This window comes from Cottoperca gobio, chromosome 8, assembly GCF_900634415.1.
Source record: "Cottoperca gobio chromosome 8, fCotGob3.1, whole genome shotgun sequence".
NCBI classification, from domain to species: domain Eukaryota; kingdom Metazoa; phylum Chordata; class Actinopteri; order Perciformes; family Bovichtidae; genus Cottoperca; species Cottoperca gobio.
Genome location: NC_041362.1, coordinates 8,552,773 through 8,576,174, shown reverse-complemented (window position 1 = coordinate 8,576,174; position 23,402 = coordinate 8,552,773). Strand labels below are relative to the sequence as shown.

The 23,402-nt window shown below is 41.6% G+C and overlaps 2 protein-coding genes across 4 annotated transcripts in view; both read left to right on the top strand.

Annotated features, from left to right (window-relative positions):
• The first annotated feature begins 87 nt into the window (after positions 1-87).
• usp36 (ubiquitin specific peptidase 36) lies at positions 88-15,896 on the top strand. Of its 2 annotated transcripts, none has more exons than XM_029437759.1 (20): positions 88-228; positions 3,447-3,712; positions 3,851-4,072; positions 4,804-4,914; positions 6,650-6,752; positions 7,008-7,075; positions 7,538-7,608; positions 7,719-7,801; positions 7,914-8,025; positions 8,125-8,265; positions 9,278-9,378; positions 9,474-9,612; positions 9,702-10,064; positions 10,496-10,720; positions 11,168-11,285; positions 11,391-12,096; positions 12,664-12,887; positions 13,135-13,323; positions 13,448-13,563; positions 13,700-15,896. In XM_029437759.1, exons 2-20 carry the CDS (start codon positions 3,460-3,462, stop codon positions 13,829-13,831), a joined length of 3,477 nt encoding a protein of 1,158 aa, XP_029293619.1. In that variant the 5' UTR covers positions 88-228; positions 3,447-3,459; the 3' UTR covers positions 13,832-15,896. The 2 variants fall into 2 exon arrangements, with proteins under 2 accessions (XP_029293619.1, XP_029293620.1); XM_029437760.1 differs by having other exon boundaries at positions 11,168-11,286; positions 11,398-12,096.
• Positions 15,897-17,644: 1,748 nt separating this feature from the next.
• The window catches only part of cyth1a (cytohesin 1a), a 38,883-nt gene continuing 33,125 nt past the window's right edge, over positions 17,645-23,402 (top strand). Inside the window, exon 1 of one of the 2 annotated variants that reach the window (XM_029437162.1) lies at positions 17,645-17,899. In XM_029437162.1, the coding sequence (XP_029293022.1) occupies positions 17,881-17,899 (19 nt within the window). In that variant the 5' untranslated portion in view covers positions 17,645-17,880. Of the gene's footprint in view, positions 17,900-22,936; positions 22,982-23,402 lie in introns of those variants that run through there. The other variant, XM_029437160.1, reaches the window with a different exon arrangement.

Genomic DNA, 23,402 nt, shown 5'->3' with positions numbered 1-23,402 from the left:
GAAGTCACGTGGGGCTCGCTCCCGACAGCGCTGCGTCAGTTTAAGCGCTGATTGGCTGAGCCTTTCAGCTACTGCGTGACCTATTCACCGATTGGCCTTTCATCCTTGTCAATCATTGTTGTCACCGCCCTCTGATAATGCAGCATGGGCGAAAATACCAGAACCAAAAGCTACAGCTGAGGAAGCAGACCGCTCTACTGTTAACGTTTTTGGACGATTGAACGAAAGGTGAGATAACAAACGCCTTTTGGATATACGTATTATGTGTTAGCATAAATTTCCAAGATGATAAAGTTAAACAAACCGGCTGTATGTGGCGGCTGGGGATTGTTAGCCACCTGGACGCTGAGATGCTAACCCACATTGCAACATTGAGGGAGGCTCTCGCCACGTTAAGTTAGCTCGCTGGCTAATTTGCTGCTGCTACTGTCAAGTGTAAAAAGACAGAAAACGATTCATCGGGCATCAGTAAACGGCCAATAATTAAACATAGAAGGATTTAAATACATATCAAAGTAATGTCGACGTTTTGTTTAAAAACTTGAGACCGTTCAGGTCGACATTACCGTTAGCTGTGGTCGATGTTAGCAACTTAGCATTTATGCTATGATGAGTTGACTCCAGCTGGTGTACTGAGGCTGCCCTGCTAGTGGAGTGTATAACGATAATTGCGAACCAGGAGAACTGAAAATCCGTGAAATCGGGCAGCTAAGTAGTTGTCTAATGAAGCAATAACTATGGAGGGGTTTTAGAAGTGACAGCAGTAGCTGTGTTGCCTTCAGGTGCTCCCTGTAAAGTCCATCGTTCGCATTTTTAGACCACGAGTGGATTTGAGGTGCTTATTGGTTACTATTATAATGTTTTGCTTTTCATTGTCTGTTCTTTGTCATTGTCATTTAAGCATTAACTGGTCCATCAGCTTTATTTGTGACAGCAACACTATTGCGTTAATTAAGTAAATTGTCAAATAAAGTTATACCTTTAATTTCTTTTTAATAAATGAACCGTTATGTAAACTCCATCTGTTCTCTATATCTGGGCTAATTGTGTATCTTAAAACGTTGACATGTCTATTTGCATGGTATACTTTGTTTACTTGTGTTTTCATCAGTCGTGATTACAATACTTTAGAAAGCCATTGAAGGCGTCACGTATCGCTCATCTAAATGAAACTCATTTATCTGTTTTACGATAATATAATAGGCACAATTAAAATCGTAACATTAGTCTTAGGCTTGCAACTAACACTATTTTATACATGTTTTAATGTTCTAATTATTCTCAATTGGTTTAAACGTTTGTCTGTAAAATGTCAGAAAATAGTGAAACTGGTTAAAAACAAAAGAATCCTCACATTTGAGAAGCTTTTTCTACTTAAAAAATGTCTATAGCAAAATATTTAATAGTCTATCCAGTTATTTTCTCTCTAACGTGGGTGGGTAGCTATGTTTTATTGATACATGTTGGCTCCTGCAGAGAGGTTGTTCTAAATGCATTAAAAAAATAAAATAATTGTGTCTCATATGTTGACAAATTGCAACACAGCATTATATTTCGATAAGATAACTTCTAATCAGTCTTTTTTTCAAAAATATTTAGTCTTTAATTAAGTTTGCCCACAAATATAGCATTCTGTCAGACTTATCTAGTAACCTATTTCAACATGGACTTTATATGAATGCAGGAAAAAAATGGCACATTTATTTGGGTGGCCAATCAAATATATTTTGTATATCAGAGACTTACAATGCAGCTGTTAAAACTAAATGCATTTTTGCACACTTTTTGGAATATTCAGAGTTGGGACGCCCTAATTTCCCTCAAATGAACATTTGTTGGGCTCCGTGAACTCCACTTTGTCAATGTTTTTCCCCCAAACCATTTCTATGTATTGGTCCTAATATATGATGTGCTAGTGCATTTTTACGCTGATTAATATTATCTGTATTTTGTCAGAAACTACATTTAAGTAAAAAAATTGCATTTTTCTAATAGTATTCTTTTGCTGAAAATTGGTCTGTGATTGCATTATTATATGTATTTTATTATGTATCTAAGCATGTCAGAGTGAGGAATACCTCCAAAATCTAAGGCAAGCAGACAATAGTTTCATATTGGGAGGTAATTACATATTAAACACACAGCAGTTGCTTGGCTAGAGAGTACCTCAATACAAACTCTTAAAATGTCATTTTTTCAGTACATACGGTGATTTGACGTAATTATTGGTGGTGGTTGTATTCTTACAAGGATGTGGCGGTCAGTCTAGCCACAGTCTCGCATGCAGAAAGTGAGATCAAATATAATTGCTAATTGTCGTGACATAATAACAGGATTAAACACCTGTGTAGTGGTCAGTGTATCAATACTGCTGCCTGGTCTTGCAGTTGCATCACTGCAGTTAGCGGAGTCCCTGTGGGCCGTGTAGTTTTTAGTTGTGTCAGGCGCACGTGAAGGTCAGCGTGCCCTTGTGCATACAATGCATGTTCAGCCCTCCTTCCCTCTTCATGACGTCAATGCCCACTCTGATGAGCACGATTATCATGGTGCTCCATGCCTTTGGTGTCAGTGTCGTACTGTAACATCTACATGATGTAATGCTTTCCCTCTTTTAGGACGATGTGTTGTGTTAAGGGAACCTCGGCTGCATCCTGAGTAAATTGAGGCAATAGGAGACTGAACGCTCCTCGGTCAGCATTGAACACATTTTGCCGGCTTGCTGCCTTTTTGTAGGAAACACGTGAGAAGTCATTCACGGGGCTGTCTCTGGGAGACAGTTATTGTTATCTACAGTCAAATGCTCCTTTTACTGCACTCAGCTACACTGTATTCAAAGGGATGGCAGAAAACCAATGCAACTGTTTTAACTGTTATCTTTTAGTCCAAATGTATAGCTCAAATACCACTGATAGTCTAGATGACAAATTGAATTGAAAAACATGCCAATTGGTTGAAGATAACAATAGAAACATTGATGCAGGCAAAGTAAATGGCCGTTAACAGCAACTGTTTACACCTCATGTGCGCTCATGCTTGTCCTCCCCCTATCTCATACACTCTCCGCCACCCTCCGTACCAACGTCTGCTGTCTTGCATAACCGTGGGGACAGCTGCCAAGACCGAGCTGGCTCCTCGGATGCATTCAGTCCTTATATCTCTTGTGGATCCACGTCAGAATATGTGGCCTGGAGGGGGCGTTATTGAGCACTTAAGTGATTATGTGAGAGATAAATTCAACATTCATTTGCTCAACTGAAGGTTTACTTTAGGTCCTGTTGAGCTCAGAGGGCCATTAACACTGCCAAAGTGACAGTTTCTGGTCCCAACACTGTGGCATTGTAAAAAAAAAAAAGACAGTAAAGTTACTGTGAGGTGCTTTTTTGATCTTTTGTGGGCCTAGTGAATTGGTTCTGTGAACAATTTATGACATCCAACTTTCTCTTCAGTGATGTTCCAACAATGCCGATAGTGGATAAACTCAAGGAGGCATTAAAACCTGGTCGAAAGGAGACGGGTGATGAGGGTGACCTCAACAAACTGTTGGCCTCTTCGGCCAAGAAGGTCCTCTTGCAGAAGATTGAGTTTGAGCCCGCAAGCAAAGGTTTCTCATATCAACTGGACAGCCTGAAGAACAAGTATGTGATCCTCAATCCCCGGAATGAGGGCGCTACGGGCCAGAAGGCCACAGAGCCTGCCCAAATAAAGAGGCAAGGTAAGCTCTCAAATTGAACTGAACATTTCTGATTGTTTGACATTTTCCATATTCGCCTTTTTGGCACAAGCCATAAAAGCTCACTTTCTGTATTACTGTTCCGATAATGTCACAAATCTGACTGCACTCCTCCTTCAGTCTCAGAGAACTTAGTTGGGGGCCAGAGCGATGGGATCCCTGGCCCACAGAAGATGCTCTTTCCATGGAACAAGCTTACCCTTAAATGGGAGCGCGTGTACAGGGTGGGAGCCGGTCTCCACAACCTAGGGAACACCTGCTTCCTCAACTCCACAGTGCAGTGTCTCACCTACACCCCACCACTTGCCAACTACTTACTCTCAAAGGAGCACAGCCGTGCCTGTGAGTATTTGAATCATGCTCTTCAATGCTGCCAGACTCTGGGCACTTTCACTTATATTTAAACCCACGTAGTTTTTAAGTTTTGCAAACGATTCTAACCCCACTTTTGCGGCCTTATGTGCGGCCACATGTGGCTGAATGTCACTGTGGAATGCAAGCCAAAGCAGCTGAAGAAGACAAACAAAAACAGCTGCTCAATTTGCCCACTTAGTTCACACTAAGTTTTATTCAGGCTCTGAAAGTCTGTGATTTACGGGCTTAACCTTTTTAACAAGCCAAGACAACAAAGACTGGCTGACTTCTTAAGCGTTGTGGATTAAAATGTAAAATAGCACCAGACCAGTGCAACCGGGCTGCAGATGCACAGCCTTGAGTTTTCATTTCACCATACATATTGTGTTTTGGTATTACAGGTGACGAAGACATTGAGATAAAATGTCACAATTTAATTTGCCCATATTTGTAATGAGGGACAACCTGCTTGGTAGAGACCCCACAGCCATAACAATGCTAATACCATTAACTCAATTCAGACTTTAACATTTTTTAATCCTATATGTTTTTATGTGAGTTTTTAACTTCCTATGTGAAGGAGCCACAAAGACCACTGTGATGACATTAGCAGTATAGTTTTATATGGTTTACATTACATTTGTTATGAACAATGTTTTTCTGAATCCTGTCGCACTTCACATTTCTGTACATTAATCATGTTGTTGTCTGTGTTTCAGGTCACCAGTCAGGCTTTTGTATGATCTGTATAATGCAGAACCATATCATCCAAGCCTTTGCCAACACAGGCAATGCCATCAAGCCTGTCTCCTTCATCAGAGACCTGAAAAGTAAGCCCCCGGTTTCCCCCCCCTAACACTGTGTGATTATGTCTGAGCGGTTTGTGCACACGCTAGTCTCCAGGTAAGTGTTGTCAGGAGTCACTGACACCAGGTTTTTGGTTTAGTACCGTCACAGGCGTGATGACTCAACACTGGCCACAGTGTCCCGTATGACAGCAGCCAGTAACTGCAGTGCAAAAAAAAAAACAGAGCGGTGAGACTGCAGGCTGTCAATGAACACCATGTAGAGTAGAGATGAGGTGTGAGTTGCACCTTGACATTGTGAGGGACTGTGCTGTAATCTCACAGAAGCCCTCCCTCCCTACCTGCCCCGCTACTTCCTTATGTGCTGCTGCAATCATGTCTCCACCTCCTGTGCCTCTTTTTCCATCTCCCCCTCCCCCTTCACCCCCCCCCCCCCCCCCCCCCCCCCCCCCCTCCCCGATGCCCTCTCTGTCTCCTTGTGACTGCGGGCTGAGAGGAGCAGCTTTAGCACAAATATGTGCAGTCCACCTTTTCCCCTCCTTTTCAATCAGGACTTGGAGATGCACTGTATGGGTTTTTATGGTTTCCCTTTACATCCATCTCGCTGGTGGTCAACCCCCCCCACCGTTAGAAATGTCCCTCCAAAGCTAGAACAATGCAAATGCATACAATGAAAATTCAACATCTGTGCCCCTTGCTCAGCGTGCCCCCCTACCCTCCAAAAAATACAAATGTAGCGCAATGTCATCACACTAAAATCGAAAGCGCTTACAGCAACTGATCCTGAAATCGCCCCTGGATCTCGCAGCCGCTGCCTCACAATCAAAATAAAACCACAACCACCCAATCTTAAGCTCACAGAGTTCACATCTTCACGATGTGGTCTCCCCCATCGGTGAGAAGTGCCCTGAACAGGTCATTAGAGCATGGTGTCTTATTCCTCTTTCCCACTCAGGGGTGACTCATTGTCATAAATGCGCAGCGATGCTATGCCAGGAATGTGGTGGTGACCACATAATTCTACCAGCTCTTTTTCCATCAGGAAATAACTGTACATTATCTCTAATGTGAGGCTTTTAGATGAGACGTCAGTCTGCTGAAGGCTGTAAGCTGCTTATGAGGTCATTGAACTGCATGTCTGAGATACATGAGGAACTAACCTTTTTATAGTAGCTGTAAGTAGCCAGTAAAGTGTACTCTTTAAACTTTACAACATATTTAAATAAATAATCTTCATTGATTATTACTTCATGATATGTGCATGTGCTTCATTGCCATGCGTAAACATCTTGAATACTTGCAACCTGCTACTCTATAATACTTCAAATGGTTTTGGGAGTAAAGATGGTCTAGTTGCCATCATTTAAATAAATAAAAACTCTTTTGCATCCTTTAATTCTGGCAGGAAGTTGTCAGGTTATGAATTAGAGCACGTCTGTTATTGAGCGTCTTCTCTGTTGTTTTGCAGAAACCTATTTTTAGAGAATACAAATGTTTGCTGATGAAAGGATTATTAATGTTTCCTCTAGCTGCTCTGCTGTCCTTTTTTATTATCACGTCTGCGACCTATTTCAAATATGAAAAATATGGGCAACTACTGGCCCGTTAAAAATATTGCAACATCTATTCTGAACTGTTTCAGCAAGTCTAGTGGCTAACGCATGAATCATTTCCCCCAAACACTTTAATTTTGTTAATGCATTCAGGGTTGGAAGCATAAAATTAGCACAAAGCTAAGATGCTCTTTTGTCTCCCACAGAAATTGCCAGACATTTTCGCTTTGGAAGCCAAGAGGATGCCCATGAATTTTTGCGGTACACCATCGATGCCATGCAGAAAGCATGTCTCAATGGCTACCCTAAGTAAGGCTTTATTCTTTTTTTCTTAAAAGTATGTTTTTTTTTTTTAAATGTATTTACTTCCTTTTACTACTGGGGCCTCCTAGTGGAGCTAAACCTGGGAGGTGAGCTTGCTGTCACTAAGACCTTCACCCATCTCCACTAACTTATTAGCCCGCTGACACCGCGGCCCTGCCCCGGATAAGCGGCAGAAAACGGATGGATGCCTGGTTATTATATGGAATCTGTTTTTGATTATGTTTTTCTTCCTCTCTGTAGGCTTGACAGGCAGACCCAGGCCACGACGCTGGTTCACCAGATCTTTGGAGGTTACCTCAGGTCAAGAGGTATTGACTTTTTATTTCCACAGAAAGAGAAATTGGAAAAATATTGCCTCTCGAGCTGTTTACTCTTTATGAATGTCCACATGTGATTCTTTTGGTATTGATCCATTAGCCCCGTCTCTCCACTCTCCAAATTTCAGATATTAAATAGAATTTAACCAAATGTCCTGCTGATTAGGGCACTTAAGTTTATTCATACATTTGTTAAGATGCAGTAACTTCATATTAGGCAGCAACTTGTAAAATTGTAAGACATACAGTCGGATCTGAAATGCAACTATTGAGAAGAGAGCATTTAAAGGCGTTTGACCTGAGAGTCTGAGGCCGTTGGTTTGAGTTCACAGGGATTAGAACAAAGGCGTGTGTGAAATATTCCAGTAATCACTGATCAACCTGTTGCATTAAAATGTATTTCTTTGGAACGAGTGCACAAGAGTCACATTTGTTTTTAATGTTTTCTTTCAGTGAAATGCTCTATTTGTAAAAGTGTGTCGGACACGTATGACCCTTACCTCGACATCGCTGTGGAGATTCGGGTATGTTACACAAGATCTCAATATAACCTTTATTTCCATTAAAATATATATTTTTTTACTTTCCTCAGTAACACCATGTATATTCTGTTTTTTTTTTTTTTTACTTTCAGCAAGCAGCAAACATTGTGCGAGCCCTGGAACTGTTTGTTAAACCAGACGTACTCTGTGGAGAGAATGCCTACATGTGTGCCAAGTAAGTGACGTCTGACAGCATCTAATGGCATTTAACTAATAGATTTTTAGTTTATCCACATTAGACATCCTTTTTGTATCGTGACTTTCTTTTTTTTTCTTCTTCTCTGCAGGTGTAAAAAGAAAGTGCCAGCGACCAAGCGCTTTACAATCCATCGGACGTCTAACGTACTGACTGTTTCCCTGAAGAGGTTCGCCAACTTCAGCGGAGGAAAAATAACAAAGGTTAACAAAGACTCCTCGCACTCTTGGCTGTTTTTTGAAAGAGCCGTCTCATTTCTCAGTGAGCTCATATTTCTGTTCTTCTTCTTTTCTTCTCCCCAGGATGTTGGTTACCCAGAATTTCTGAACATCCGCCCCTACATGTCTCAGAACTCAGGCGATCCCATTATGTACGGCCTCTATGCTGTTCTGGTGCACTCTGGCTACAGTTGTCACGCTGGCCACTACTACTGCTATGTCAAGGTGAGCTGAGCAAATGCAACATCTGAGGGGAAAACACATGACATGATTCAACAGATGCAGGACAATTAACAGACAATACAGTCAAATAAAAACAAAAAAAGGAACATAATAAAGGCAAATAAGGCTCAAATTAAATGTCTTAACCAACAAATTACTTAAAATGTCCTACCGTCATACCTGGTGGATTCATATTACAGCAATGAGGCAAAAACATACAGAATAAGGAATAGAAATGGCGAATAACAATATTTAATTGCTATAAAAGCAAAACTTTATTGTTTTGAAACTTGTTTTGTTTGTAACCGCTTTGAACTACACTGCTCATGAGAGAAGTAACATTACGCTGTAACGTTAGTATTTCTTTCTAATATTGTATGACTTCAGTTGCATAACTTTGTACCTAAAACCTTTTTTTTTTTTTTGAAATTCTAGCTCTAAAGAATCTTCTATCATGGTATATGTTATTTTGTATCATTTTATTTTATACAAAAATATCGAGATATAAGAAAATCTAATATATTTCTTGGGAATTCAATGGATAAACAGTTGAAATAAGCAGTCTGTCTTTGGCTAATCCAGACTTTAATACCTGGAAACATCAGTCACAGCAATCCTATGAGTCCAGTTGTGCCAAAAAGCAGTTCTTCCTATTAATCTGCAAAATTACAAAGAAAACTACCTCACTATAAACTGTATAGCAAAATCTGACGGTTAACAAATTCCTATCGTCTCATGGTATATATATATATCGTCCTATCAACAACTGCAGTAGTGTATCGATTTATAGTGGTGGGCATATCAATTCTAATCTGATCTGAAAGGAAACCGGCCATTTGCCTGCCTCTCACTGCTTTAACTAAGCCTGAATGTTTCAGTATTTTGTGCTCTTTTGCTTTTTGTTTTTGAACTTTAAAAAAATACATATTTTAACTGTAAATAAATAAAGATTCAATCAATACATTTTGCAGCATGCTTCATTTTAAAGTTGTATCTCTTCCTTGTTTCCTCTTAGGCAAGCAACGGGCAATGGTACCAAATGAATGATTCAATGGTTCACTCGAGTAACATCAAAGTGGTCTTGAACCAGCAAGCTTACGTGCTTTTCTACCTGAGGTAAGACACTGCAGGGCTGCAGAAGATCAAAGGAGGGGTTGTCTGGATATAGAATTAAATAAACCAGAGCTCTTTTTTTTATTTGTATATTAAAGGATCCCTGAAACCAAGAAGAATGCAGATGGACAGACCACCAAGCAGGCGATGTTGCATCCTGGGAAGAACAGTGTGTCATCAGAACAGATAAAGAGGGCCAACCTGAACGGGCCTCTCTCGTCCCCGCAGGTCACAAAGGTATGAGACGAGATGACACCTGGCTCACGCTTTGACATGTGGACTTGATATGGGCTGCAGTTTCTAAATACAATACTCCTCCTTTTTAGAAACTTGAGCCTGCACAACTGCGCAAGATCCAGTCTATGGATGGCGGTTTGGGCCTGCCCATTTCCAGGAACGGTGTGAGCTCTCAGCCGATGCCCAGACTTTCCAACTGGTCGTCGTCCTCCAACGGCCCACCGAAGCTGCCCGGTGGACCCACGGTTATCGAGGAGCCTTTCAAGAAGCTGAAGAAGCCGTCTCCGCAGAGCCAAGTGCAGTCCCGCAGCAGCACGCCGACCCCTTTCAACAACGGGGTCAGCAGGACGGAGGGAGATAAAAAGCAAGGCGGGGAGGGCAGAGGCATGTCAGCGTCTACCTCATTTAAGTCTTTGTCTGACTCTTCCTCTGCCGACACATCTGACTCGAAGGTAATACTTGCAGTGGAAAAGCAAAGACAAACATTAGATGAGATAATGTCATTTAGATTGGCACATCATGTGCAAAAGAGTATTTGTATCGGCAAAACTAGATTAACATTCTTATTGTGATCTAAAAACGCATTGTGTGGACATATAGAGGAGTGCTTTGCATACAAGCTATTTGAATATAATGTTGAAGAACCCAGAGATATTCAGTTTACCATAACATAAAACAAAGTTTTTAAAATCTTGCTGATTTACTGATTACTTGACTTGTTTGAGCTATAATGTAATAAGTTTATTAAATGAGCACACAATGCATACTGCAAACTGTATATGGAATAGTGTTTAAAATGGCTCAGACATTGCAACAGATCTTTACTATGGACACTAAGGAGATGCATAACCAGGAGCCTGTGATTGCTTTTGTTTCCGTCCAGGATTCCGTGGGTACCAAAAGTGCGCCAGTAGGAGAGACTCCCTCCACCCCGCGGAAAGGCTCCAATGGCCTGGCGTCTCCGGCCAAGAGCGTGGAGCGCTCTCAGAGCACAGAGGAGCAGAAGACGGCGAAAATAAAACCCCCGGCACTCAACAACATCACGTCTGAAGCCACCAGCGCCATGTCGCCTCCACCTGCCAAGAAACTGGCCCTGTCAGCCAAGAAGGTGAACTTCATTCCCATCCACAGCAGCAGCACCACCTCCTGTCTTAGTGAAAGCTCATGATACCTTGGTTTCCTGTTGACTCAATCTACACTGCTATCCCAAATTTGAGCATTGATTTCAATAAGTAGTTTTTATAAAGGCAAGTAAACTCTTCCTTCCTAGTTTATGTTCTGCTGTATGTAACATGTTATTTCTCTAGCTTGTCTAATCAACCACCTGATAGCATTTGTTTAGAGTTTGTCTTCTTTTCCTTTAGTTTGTTCTTTTTTTCTAACCATTTCTAATTCTTCTCTGCCATACCCTTTCCTCTTATTTTCCCTCCCTCCATCTTTTCCTGCCATCCCTTTAATCTTCCTCTTCCTTATTTTGATTCTCTTCCTTATTTTTGTCACATTCATGGCTATTTTTTTTAGACCACCAAGTTTTTATTTATGTCGATAACTGCAGGCTCGCAGCCGGAGACCGAGCAGCATTGATGCTCTGCCCCCTTTGCCACGCCAGCTGTCCAGTGACCCCACGCATCAAAATCAACTTAACCCCCTCACCTTTGCCTCACCTACTCACAGGTATGAACTCTGAACCCCACATCACATTTAGAAATGCACAAGAAATGCAGATTTGTCAGTCAAAAATATTGGCGGAGTGAATCCCAAAGTCTTCTCTCGTTCTCTTCCCAGAGCTGGTCCATTCCATTCACCTAAAGTCCACTCATCGCCTTTTGCCCACTCAAGTGGATGCTTCAAACAGCAGAGCCCTCAGAAACAGTCCCTTCTCTCCACACCTCAAAAAACAAACGCCAGCCTTTCTCTTAAAACAAACGGGCTTCACAGTGCCGGCCCAAAGAGCCCCAAGTCTTCCAACAACCTCAGCTCCTTGGTCCAAGAACCAGACCTCGACAGCGCTACAGCTCCCAAGGTCAACCAAAAGAAGAAGAAGAAAAAGAAGCGGCGGCATTCTGAGGTGGAGGGCGACGCAGAGCCAGCGGCATCCGCAGCTACAGTGACGCAAGCCGACCCCGTGGAATCAGCCAGCGAGAAGAAGCGAAAGAAGAAAAAGAAAAAGCGAAAGAAGGAGCATGAAGATGGAGAGGAAGCTAAGGAGAGGGAGTGCGTCCCGTCTCACCTGGACACATCAAGCCAGGAAGAGGATTGGTGCCAGGGTGGCATGTGGAGTCTTACATCCCATCCAGATACAGAACAGTCTGAACAAAAGCCTCAGTTAGCTGCCAAAACCCCAACGCTTTGCGAGTCAAATCAGGAAGAACAGGGAAGGGACTCTGTAAAGTTGTTGAAGAAGAAGAAGAAGAAGAAGAAAAAGAAGATGCAGCTGGACGAGGCTCTGCAGGATGAAACTTCAGCGTGCTCTGCACCAGAGAGGTGGGTTCAAGTGAAGGATTGTTTCAGTCCAAAGCCAAACACACACAAATCTTTGCTTCCTTCCTCCTCTTCTCCCGTTCTCTCCTCTTCTTTTTCCCCTTTCAATCCCCCCCCCCCCCCTCTTAACTCTATCAGTTTAAAGAATCCTTCCAATATCATCATTAGTATTGAACTCATTTCTAAATTAAGAAATTGGCTGAGGAAGATCATTCATTGCAGCAGATAGTAAAATCAATAGTGTGTGTGTGTGTGTGTGTGTGTGTGTGTGTGTGTGTGTGTGTGTGTGTGTGTGTGTGTGTGTGTGTGTGTGTGTGTGTGTGTGTGTGTGTGTGTGTGTGTGTGTGTGTGTGTGTGTGTGTGTGTGTGTGTGTGTGTGTGTGTGTGTGTGTGTGTGTGTGTGTGTTTTGTTTCCCAATATTTTTAATTTCTGTTCAAAAAGTGCTGCCTGAAGTTAAATTTAAGGCCATCATTTTGGAAGAAAAGGAACGTAACTTTCTATAACAACTAGTTGAGTTCATGCAGCCAGCGTGCAATAAACTCACTGAACTTGCTCTTCCCTCCCAACAGCACTTCTGAGGTGAAGGCCGCAGTCATTCAGAATGATACAGGAGAAATGCTAATGTTGAAAAAGAAATTAAAGGTGAAGAAGAAGAAGAGGCTAAAAGAAGAGGTGAGAATGTGGGAGGAGAGCCGGCGCTGCTCCAACGGACAGAACGACGAGGCCGAAGAAGTAGAACCCCCTTCCAGCAAGAACACGACGGAGAACGGCAAAATAAGTAGACAAAGCGCAGGTATGCGAGCGCACGTGTTCTGTTCAAGCAGCAGGCATTCATACGATGTGTACTGCAGTGAGAAATATGCAATCTCGTTTCCATGCCAACACAGAACGTACAATACACTCTATATTGATTTTAGAGCACAGGGAGAAACTGCACCACTACAGCCTTTCATCTGTGTGACCAGTCATTTCACATGTATACTAAGAGAGCGTGGCTGATTTTGTCTTTTTTATTTTATTCTTATTTCTCTTACATCCAGCCACGGTGGTAGTGTGGGACAGCCATGTGAAGGACGGCTACAAACGCAGCCAGGCGCCAGCGGCTGATGGAGAAGAGTCGGGAGACGCCCCGACCCGTGCTGCTCCTGTAGCCTGGGACGGGAAAAAGACAAGCGGGGTGGTAGAGGAGCTGCTCAAGAACGCCACAGATAAGGCCTATGGAGCCAACGGTGAGACACGGGGTGTAAATCTGATCCTTTTGTATTGATAATACTTTAATTTGAAGCAAAATACGTTTATTTATTTATATTTATATATGCATGCATTTTTATAGCTTTTGTTTGTCTTATCTAGTCCTCAGTTGGGATGGAGAGGTCTCCGCTATTAGTAGAGATGCTGCCGATGATGTCCGCAACGCCATGTGTGACACTGTGATCGACGAGTGGGATGAAGACTTTGACAGGGGAAAGGTGAGGGGGGGGGGGAATAAAAATGAGAAATGACTAATAATATCATTTTAAATCTGCTAATCTCAAGGCTCAGTATTGCTGTCCCTCGTCTTCAACATCTCCTGTTTTTCTTCTTTCTTTTTGTACGAATTAACAGGTGAAGAAAATGAAAAACTATAAAAGAGAGAAGTGGAGAAGTGGCAGCAGCATCTTCCAGAAGATCCAGGACAGGCGGAGCAAGTGGTCTGTAACACCAGGAGGGAAGAGAGGTTTTGGAGTCCGTCGCTGAGAGTCCAGATTTGCTGTTGAGGTCATGCTGACTGGATATCAAGACAACAATACTGTATACCAAACTTCTGTACCCTTTTTTCCTCTCACTTGTTTTTTAATCTCTCTGTCTTGTGTTGAGACCCAAATTCCTGAATTAGATGAGTTAATTTCAAACGCAGCACAGACTACCTTGACAAGTCTCAATCTCAATTTTAAACAAACCTGAAATGTTGGCTTCAGTAATGACAAATCCCCTTTTAATCCAAATACAACAGTGAGTGGCTCAAGCCTTTCTATGCATGCAGGATGTAACAGAAACCCCTACACCTTCATGGAAAATGAATATGAAAAGGAATATTTTGGCCTCCTTTTTATAGCCTTTGTTATTAAAACCCAACAATCTTGAGCTACTATGAAATGACCATATTTGGGACGGGTAGGTATTGTTCTTGTCTTGTATTGGAAATTGTCTCAGAGCATGCTTTTGCAGACATAAGGGCTCAGTTAGTTGGACATTTTTAAACCTTCTCCTGGAAGTATTCTATACCAAATTACAAAGATCCAAAATTCTTTATTAATTAGAAACTTATATATCATTTTAGATTTTTATGATTTTCCTGTTTTATACCTTTATCGGCCGACATTTTATTTTTGCTGCCGTGTCTGTGCCACGTGGCTTGTTTTTAAGGACCATATTTTGCCTGCATATTGTTGGTAAAATTGAGCTCTAAAATTGCCACTACTTTCTAAATATGCATGTCTAAATCGGTTCAAAAGATTTACGAAAGGTGAATTTTGTTTTTAGTTGTTCTAGCTTTTGGTTATATACCTTCTTTTTTTTTTTTTTTTTTTTTTTTTTTTGCTCCTTCCCGCTCATTTTAGATTTAATGTGGATACATTTTCGGGCCACAGAAAAATGCTCTGCAGAATACCGTTTGTGGTCGTGTTGACTTTGAAGAACAATGTATTGGATGCTATAAATATCACCACACCTCCTGTTTATCTGGATGTTATTGTTTTCCGACAACTCGTAGTGCAACGTGCATGTTGCGGAATAGAAATTGGGGTTGTTGGCAGGAACGGTCGTCAGCCCAGCGTTCAGAAGCTCTGTGTGGAGATTTGACCTTTTCACAGACTGTTCTTCACCAATGTCCTGAAATAAAAGGGGTTACATTTTATACTTGAGGCACTGTGTTATAATGGGACTGCCACATGCTAATAATTTATTTCCCCCTTGTATCTTATATCTCTATGCAATTTTCTGATGCTCATGCTGGTCACCTAGAAACTGGGCCAAGTCTCAGGAACCCAGACAACCTGTATCTCATCTTCATCTCTGATCAGACCCCTCCCCCCCGTTTCATATCGGAGTAGAACCACAATTGTTTTGCATCCTGTACATCCTGTAGAAATTGTTTTATACAAAGTATTTCAGGTGTGGAAACCATGGGATCATCTTGCACCAATCCTGACACAGATGCGTAGAGAAACTAGCGTTATAACAAAAATGCTTTGCCAGCGTAGAAGCCTGTACAGTCCATCTTGTGCTACCCATTTCCCTCCCAACGCTGTAAAGATTTGCCCACGCATTTCTTTTCATTCTAGAGATGTTGCCTTGAATTGGCTATTAAAAAAAAAAAAGTATAGGATTTAATGTTATAAATAATTTAAAGAAGAAAAGACACAGATCTTTAATGTGCTACTAATACTCAATCAGTTGGTGGATGTTGACTTGAGAAATTATCTGCAAATGTGTTAGCTCATTTGTGTGTAAAGAGAGTTGGATGTCTTCATGCAAGGCCTCCCCCATGTCACTGTAGTGTGTGTGTGTGTACAGTACAAGAGACTACGACGGTCTAATTTCCATAGGACGTGTTTGTCGGCTGTGAAATCGACAGAGGGTGTGACTCTCAAACTGACGGAGAGGAACATTTACCAGTGTGAACGGACGGTCCACATGTTTGCATTGACGGCTCTATATTTTGCACCACTTTTTCTGACCAGGGAAGATACCTTTCATACTGAAAGTGGCTCTTACCACACTATAGTTAACTAAAGGTGCAATAAAGTTGTGACTTTTGTGAGATGATTGTGTATTTGACTGTCTTCTACTGCTTTTGAAAGAATGTTTTTTTTTTTTAGCTTGTAATTTGATATGTAGTAATGATGGCAGTAAGAAACTGTAGAAAGCAACTCATTTGACATTTTACAGCAATGTATGTGATCAGCTAAATCACATTTGTTCATTGTTACTGTGGGGGGGGGGGGATCCATGCACTGCTGTGTATGGATTGAAATGTTAGGGCCACGCCCCATTCAGTGATGTCATAGCAGGTATGTTTATCTTTGAAAACTGAGGACAACCGACTACTGTGACGTCATTGATTAGCCAGATGGGGCAAAAGATGCTGAAACTTTAAAGCAGCTGTAATCTATATATATTTTAATAATGTGTCAAATAACAACGTTCAAAGCGGTCGCCTGAATCTGCAGCTCTGCTCTACAGATCTTTATAGTGAGTTGTTGCTCATTGTTTACCTGTCTGTCCCACAACTTAACTGTTTTAGTTCACTCACTGCACTTGTTTAGTTTTTAAATCCAAGCAACCTTGTTGTTGTTGTTGTGAAAAAGCTCTTAAAACCGACTGTACACTACCTGCTCAGCACCAACACAGACACAGCTGGTGTCTGACCTTCGTGGAGCATTTAGCAGCTAAATAAATGTTCCCCTCAGCAGATGGTACAGACCGATAAAACTGATGAGTGAATATTTCATTTAAATTCACATGTGGCCTGAAACACGACTCCAAAAAAATTCAGGATTATATACATTCAATTATTGGATTAATTATTGGATTATGTTTGCATTCAGATGTACAATACTTTATAATTGCAGCCAGTAAAGGAGGAGCTTTTATAAAAAATATGTTTTTACTTTGTATACTGCCAGGTAACTTGAATTTCAACAAGTGGTCAATATAGCTTATCTTTACCAATAATAATAATAATACATGATCATTTATTTGTTTTTTATTTTTAATGAGTAACCTTAATCTTCAAGGTAAAATATTGACTTCTGAATTGTAGTGAAGTAGAAGTAGCAGAACACTGAGATTCTAAAGTCAAGTACTTTAATATTTTACTTAAGTAGAGCACTTGAGTAAATGTACTTAGTTACTTTCCACCACTTTCTATAACTGCTAAACTTGTTTTCTAGCACGTTCACTGCATCAGGTTAAAAGGTGAGATGCTGTGTTCACAAGTTGCTTCTGCTGCCCCTAAGTGGCCAGAAGAATCAGTTAATGCAGGTTTATTAAAGAGCAATGCAGCAGCAATTTTCTGCATACATAAATCATACCAGTAGTCAGCAATGGTTTTTTTTAATTGACAAAAGGATACTATACAAACCATTCAGGTAAACAGCAGCAGCACATATCAGAGATATAGGTTACACAAATGCATATGAAGAGCATACAATGAGAATATTAAAAAACATTACTTGGAATAAAATAATTAAAAGAACCGGGGTACATACACAGATGAAGAACATCAACGTTTCCCAGAAAAAAGTTTCTGTTTTGAGTTGTTGAGTATATAATTCATTTATTAGAAAAAAACTTAAAAGGGAGGTAGTGATGAATAAATGTCTTGCATACAGAATAATGAAATGAATCAGATGTTCAAGATCGCCTTTGTGCAGCAAAGTTGTTGGTTAAAGATAAAAAAGTTCCACCATGACATCACATCTGGGGTGGGCGGGGCTAACATGTGCACCCGTTTCTCTGGATGCATATCAGCAGCCGGCCAACATCGGCACACACACACACACACACACACACATTTTAAACTAGGCACAAACAAAACAGCAACAAGCGGAAAAGTACCACCTTGTATTAAGCTAGCTAGCATATTCAGAGAGCCTGCTATCAAGTTGAAACCTGGCAGGTGAGCGAAGGCAGAGCGAAGAAGAGACCAGGAAGGAAGGGAAGAAGGTATCCGGATTGCTGCCGGCGCTTGGCGAGAGACATCCCCGGGCTGTGACGCCTGCAGCAGCATCAGGACCACCAGGATGGAGGGGGAGAATCACGGTTTGTCTTCATCCCACTATTGCATAGACTTTTTTTTGCATTTGGTGGACGCTTTGAGCCCCTGACAGTACATGTGCATGTTTTGTGTAGCGATCAGTATTCGTGCTCAGCTGTGCCAAGTGTTAACAAATGACAGACAGTCCACTAAGCATTGATGTTGCTGCCAGTCTGACTGCGTGGTGGGACTGTTAGAATGACAGCATGACTGACTGTACTGAACTATACTAAAGGGACTCGTTAATCATGTTGATTAAATCGAATTGCTTTCACAAGAAAGGAATGACCCTGTTGTGTATTTATATACCATTTTTAAAAAACAGGTGCCTCTTTAGTATTCACTGCCAAAGGCGTATAAAATGATCGGTATGATGAATTATTAAGCTTCACACTGCAGTACAGTGGGAGAGAAGCATGGTGGAGTAGAATTAATGCAGTGAAAGATGGAAAAGTTCAATCCCTGAGGGAATTTAGATGCAACAACGATTTATGTATATGCTGGCATCTAGTCTAAGGCGCTAGTATGCTCTTCAGATTGCACAATTTCACAAAATGCCTTCTTTTAAAACTGTCCTCATCTTTACAGGAAGTTATGACATCAAGTATAGGCTGATTTCCTCCTCACCCTGATGATGTTAGGCCATGATGGCTCAGTTTAGGCAATGATAGAGGCTTCATCTCAATTATTTAGCAATTTAGTTTTTCTTTGAGCTTAATGCATCTCAAAATAGAACCATCAGCAATGGCCTCATTGCAAAACTGATGCTCTGTAGATAGAAGGGAGGGCTGGTACCCCACATCTGAGTCACAGAAGAGATTAAGAAAAAGTTAAAAATCTAATCTGAGTAGAAATGAAAGCTGTACAGTGAGAACGTTGTACTAATGTTTCACTTATCAATCTAAAGTATTTGCCTTTTGATTGGGTTTTGGACATAGACACACAGGGTCCAGTAGTTTGTTCTGGGCTCGCAGAGGATAATCATATTTATTTGCATTTACTTGCCAGTACTTTCCACTCAACTCTGGAACATTTGCAACTCTTATAGCACACACACTTGTAAATAAACTCATGAATTTCCCTTGTCGTGTGCAAAGAATCATTCGACGATTATTATGTAATTATTATTGCCAAAGTGTAAGGCGCAAGAGAAGGGACAACTCCCAGCACATTCAAATAACACTCTCACTGTCCCCGACACCTCTTTAGTCAAATCAGCGGCTTGTGGATCTGAATGAATAAGTACAAGTCATATCATCGCTTCTGTCCCTGAACACCGTGACTGTTCAGCATAATTGAAGTCTGAAAAAGAGGTAGGATAGAAATAATCCATCCGCCGTCAAGTCTCGACTCTAACAGACTATTTTTGTAGAGCTCCATTTTTATTATTAATGCAGACTTATGCAACCAAAACATGTCGTGTTCGTGAGGATAATCTGTGCATTTTGCAGCCTTGCAGTGTTGTAAGTCACCATTCTAAAGTTTATGACAGGATTACCATACTGTGTTTTTGCAAACCAGCTATCTTGGGATTCAATGTTTCAAGACTCATGCACTTCAAAGGCTTTGAGCTGCACATTTTCAAAATAACTTTTGCTATTATGCCATCTACACCCACTTGTGCAGTTCATTTTTCCTTTACATAAAGAAATGTGTGCATACAAAGGAAATGGTGTGCTGGTGTATAGGCGTGGTGTACTATAGCGGCAGATACTTGTGGTAGCTGTGGTTATACGTGTCACCTCCCCTCGCTGTTTGAAATAGAGTTGCTTCTCCTGGCCTGATATATGTTGTTTTTCTACTGTATACTGTCACTCTCTACCAATCATCAGACAGGTTTACTACAGCACTAAGCTCCTCTATCTTTCAAAGCGCACTCTGTCAAAGCAGCAACAGCCGAATCTCAGTGGATTTACCCAGGCATATTGTATTCCTGGTATAAAAGAAAAAAGTGTGACATGAAAATCAAAGGAGAAGAAGTTGAAATGTGTCACTTCAAGGTCTATTCAGATTTGCACATGTGCTGTTCTTACTTAACCATGTAAGGTACCAGTCTAGAAATAATCATTGATATGAAGCTGATAAAAAACATCACCCCTTTGTTTCCCATCATTAAATCTACTCCAAATCACAAAGACATGTAGATAAAGATAATCACATAAAGACAGACTATTAAAGCGCTGACACGGTTGAAATAAAAATAAGTTTGTTCTGGTGAGTTCTGCTCCCACCCGGCCAGCTGTTAGTCACTGGAGGTGATGCTAACAGTGTAGGAGTTCCACCAACACAGATCAGCGAGCTCTCTGTAGGTTTTATACCCACATGAGGAAACTCTTTCATCACACAGAAGACATGTCTACCTACCTGACTGTTTGAAGACAAACATATGATTCATCACAATCTCCTGGTAGACTTGTCCGCTGAGGCAGCTGACACTCACAATGTTTGTACATGAACTTCACTTGGTGTATGACTGAAGGTGTTGTTCCTTGCTATGTCCACCTGGTGGCATGTAATCATAACAGCTCATGTAAAGTGATCATGTGCAGTTCCTGTTCAAGGCCGGGACTACATCTGCAGCACTGGCTGCACCAGATATTGTTGTAATGTGAAAATGTATTGATTGCTATAGGAAGGCAGAGATTGCAGGATCAGCTACAGAACAGCAACTATGACCGTTGTATTAAGCTTTAATATGCTATTGTGGATTGGAGACAGCAACATGTTTCCCCTGCAGTTTGACTACAGACTGTTCACTCTTCACAGTTAATAGAACTGAGCAGGCATGTGAATATTTATGCATCGTCTGTAACGTTAAATATTAATGTTACACAAGATAAACAAAAGGGAGACCCGCTAATAGAAAAAAAGCCTCCCCACAGCGCTACTAGATATCAAAAACTCAACAGGAAACTTCTAAGGGATGTCCAGGCTGCACTGACTGCAATCGTTACTCTAAGTACCCAACTGTGTTTTGCACTTTGCCTAAAATAACCCTGCAAGACGTTATGGGGCAATATTAGGCGTAATGAATAGAAATCTACTGTTATTGCTATGGCTAATTTGCGTTTATAGTTTTCATTAGGGTACTTACAGTTTGCTATGTGGACTCAGGCGTGGACACTTGACAGTTTAGTCTAATACACTGACGTTATTCCATTTACAACAATGAGCTGATGTATTCTTTGACCTTGCCAGCAGGGGGACAAGGTATTAGTTTGACAAATCTATCTATCTATCTATCTATCTATCTATCTATCTATCTATCTATCTATCTATCTATCTATCTATCTATCTATCTATCTATCTATCTATCTATCTATCTATCTATCTATCTATCCATCTACCACCTGTTTACTTATGTATACTCTCTGCAGGTGCTCAGCGAGGTGCTGACTACACACACTTATTCAGAGAGGTAGCGTGGAGCCAATTGGAAGTCGAGGAATATGCATACTAAAAAAGAGAAGACAAACATTTGTGCTGACTTCCCCATGTGCCCTGCTGCTGGTCCTCTGGGTGACGTGCAGCTGCAGCATTATAAAGTGGTCAAGACTGACTTTGCAGTTAATGCAGGGGTCACTCCGAGGCCCTCTGGCCATGAACTGGGCAATGATTGTCAGAGCAGAGGTGATGTCAGAGCCATGCAGAGTGTAGTGTGCGTCACATCTAGCTAGTCGTGTTCTGTAATTGCTACCTATCCTGTAGTCGCTGACATGCTTGCAATAGAGGGGGGTGAAATGAATTGTGACTGACACTGAAGAAGAGAGGCTGTTATTAAGGAGTGAGAAACACTTTGAGTGATTGACAGGTTGGTTGACAGAGTGGCAGTGGTTCAAGAGTAGATAAACGTTTTTGAAAAATCCAAAATCGATTGCCGTTGATTATGAGCGCATCTGTGGCCGAACCAGACCAGTTTATTGTGTGTGTGTGTGTGGGTGTGTGTGTGTGTGGGTGTGTGTTTCCCATGTGTGTTATGTGGTTTCAGGACTCCAAAAATGGGACTGTGTCGTGGTGAATAACCTCGATAGATGTGAAGATATAATCTAATCAAAACAAATGGCTCACAGTGTTTTGCCCAGGAGCAAATAATTTCTTCCACCCCGTTGCCAAGCAACAATGATATCTTGATTTTATGTACAAGGCTTTTGAAGCCAAAAATGATGAGTGGCTAGAAGCTAAAAAGCAACAGAGGAGATGTAACTCAAACACTGCACCGCACCAAACAAATCAATGTGCGGCTGAGAATCCCCCATGAGGCTGATGCACGGCAAAACTTTCTCCCTCATTGTTTCTTTAATTGATTCTGCCTTTGATTCTACTCTTTATCAGGCACACTTGGTTGCAGCAGAAAAAGAAAAGAGTAATAGAAATAAAGGTCTGTCCTGAAGGTACATTAATGTACGCTTTGACATACAACCTGACTTTTACATTTGTGTGTGCAGTCTGTTATGTCTAAGAATATCTGCTTGAATTAATATGGAAAGTAGCAAGACAGTGCAAGTGGGAGAGGATGAGAGAGAGAGAGAGAGAGAGAGAGAGAGAGAGAGAGAGAGAGAGAGAGAGAGAGAGAGAGAGAGAGAGAGAGAGAGAGAGAGAGAGAGAAAGAGAGAGAGAGCAGAGGAGGATAGAGAGAGGCTGAGACACCAGCACAAAAGGGGAACTGGGAGAAAGCAGAAATGATTTCAGCGTGCTGGCAAGTTGCACATTCTAATCGAGGGGGAAGAGAAAGTAGGTGAGTGTGAGAGATTGGCCGGGGAGAAGGGGGATTCATCCAGCTGGGGGGGGGGGGATTAGGTGAAGCAGAGTGACAGAGAGAAGGACCTTACAGTTGGGAGTCTCTCCATGGACTGAACTGCTGGGAGTGACTACGGCCGGGTGCCCGGGCCTCCGCAACTTCCCTTTTTCCTCCATTTCAATTTGAATCATCAGGAGGAAGCGTTCACACAGTCCACTTACGGAGACATACCTTCACACACAGAAAGACATATTATACACTGACGCCATGGGGTCAGTGAGTGAACTGTGCGTGTCCAGCCTTCAGACGTTCTTGTGTCCAGCTGTGAAGCCGCTCCAGCAAGCTACAGGTAAAGTCACACAAACTGTGGGCCTTTTCAATGCATACAGTGTTGTTGTATGGGTTTTGTTTTGTAGGTTGCTTGTTGGCATGTGTTGTAGCATTACTGTGATGCTGTTACATGGCTATTAGTTTTGAAAGACTTCTCACACTGTTGATAAAAAAAAACCTGTTGATCGAAGGTGTACCCGTGCACATGGCTCCACCAGAGATGAAAGCAGTTGCACAGAAATAGAGGGAGCTTCTCATGGCTAAGGAGGCTCCCTCTTTAAGCACAATTTAATCCTCTGTGCACACACACACACACACACACACACACACACACACACACACACACACACACACACACACACACACACACACACACACACACACACACTGAGAGGGAGCGACCTAATGTTATTACTTACTGTGCAGATCTAATCTCCAGC

What these genes read in the sequence shown, in the direction of transcription:
- usp36 (XM_029437759.1), top strand. Translation starts at nt 3,460, where the DNA reads ATGCCGATAGTGGATAAACTCAAGGAGGCATTAAAACCTGGTCGAAAG. An exon ending in AATGCCTACATGTGTGCCAA is followed by an intron (nt 7,802 to 7,913) that starts GTAAGTGACGTC and finishes TCTTCTCTGCAG; the next exon opens with GTGTAAAAAGAAAGTGCCAG. An exon ending in TGGCCCTGTCAGCCAAGAAG is followed by an intron (nt 10,721 to 11,167) that starts GTGAACTTCATT and finishes CGATAACTGCAG; the next exon opens with GCTCGCAGCCGGAGACCGAG.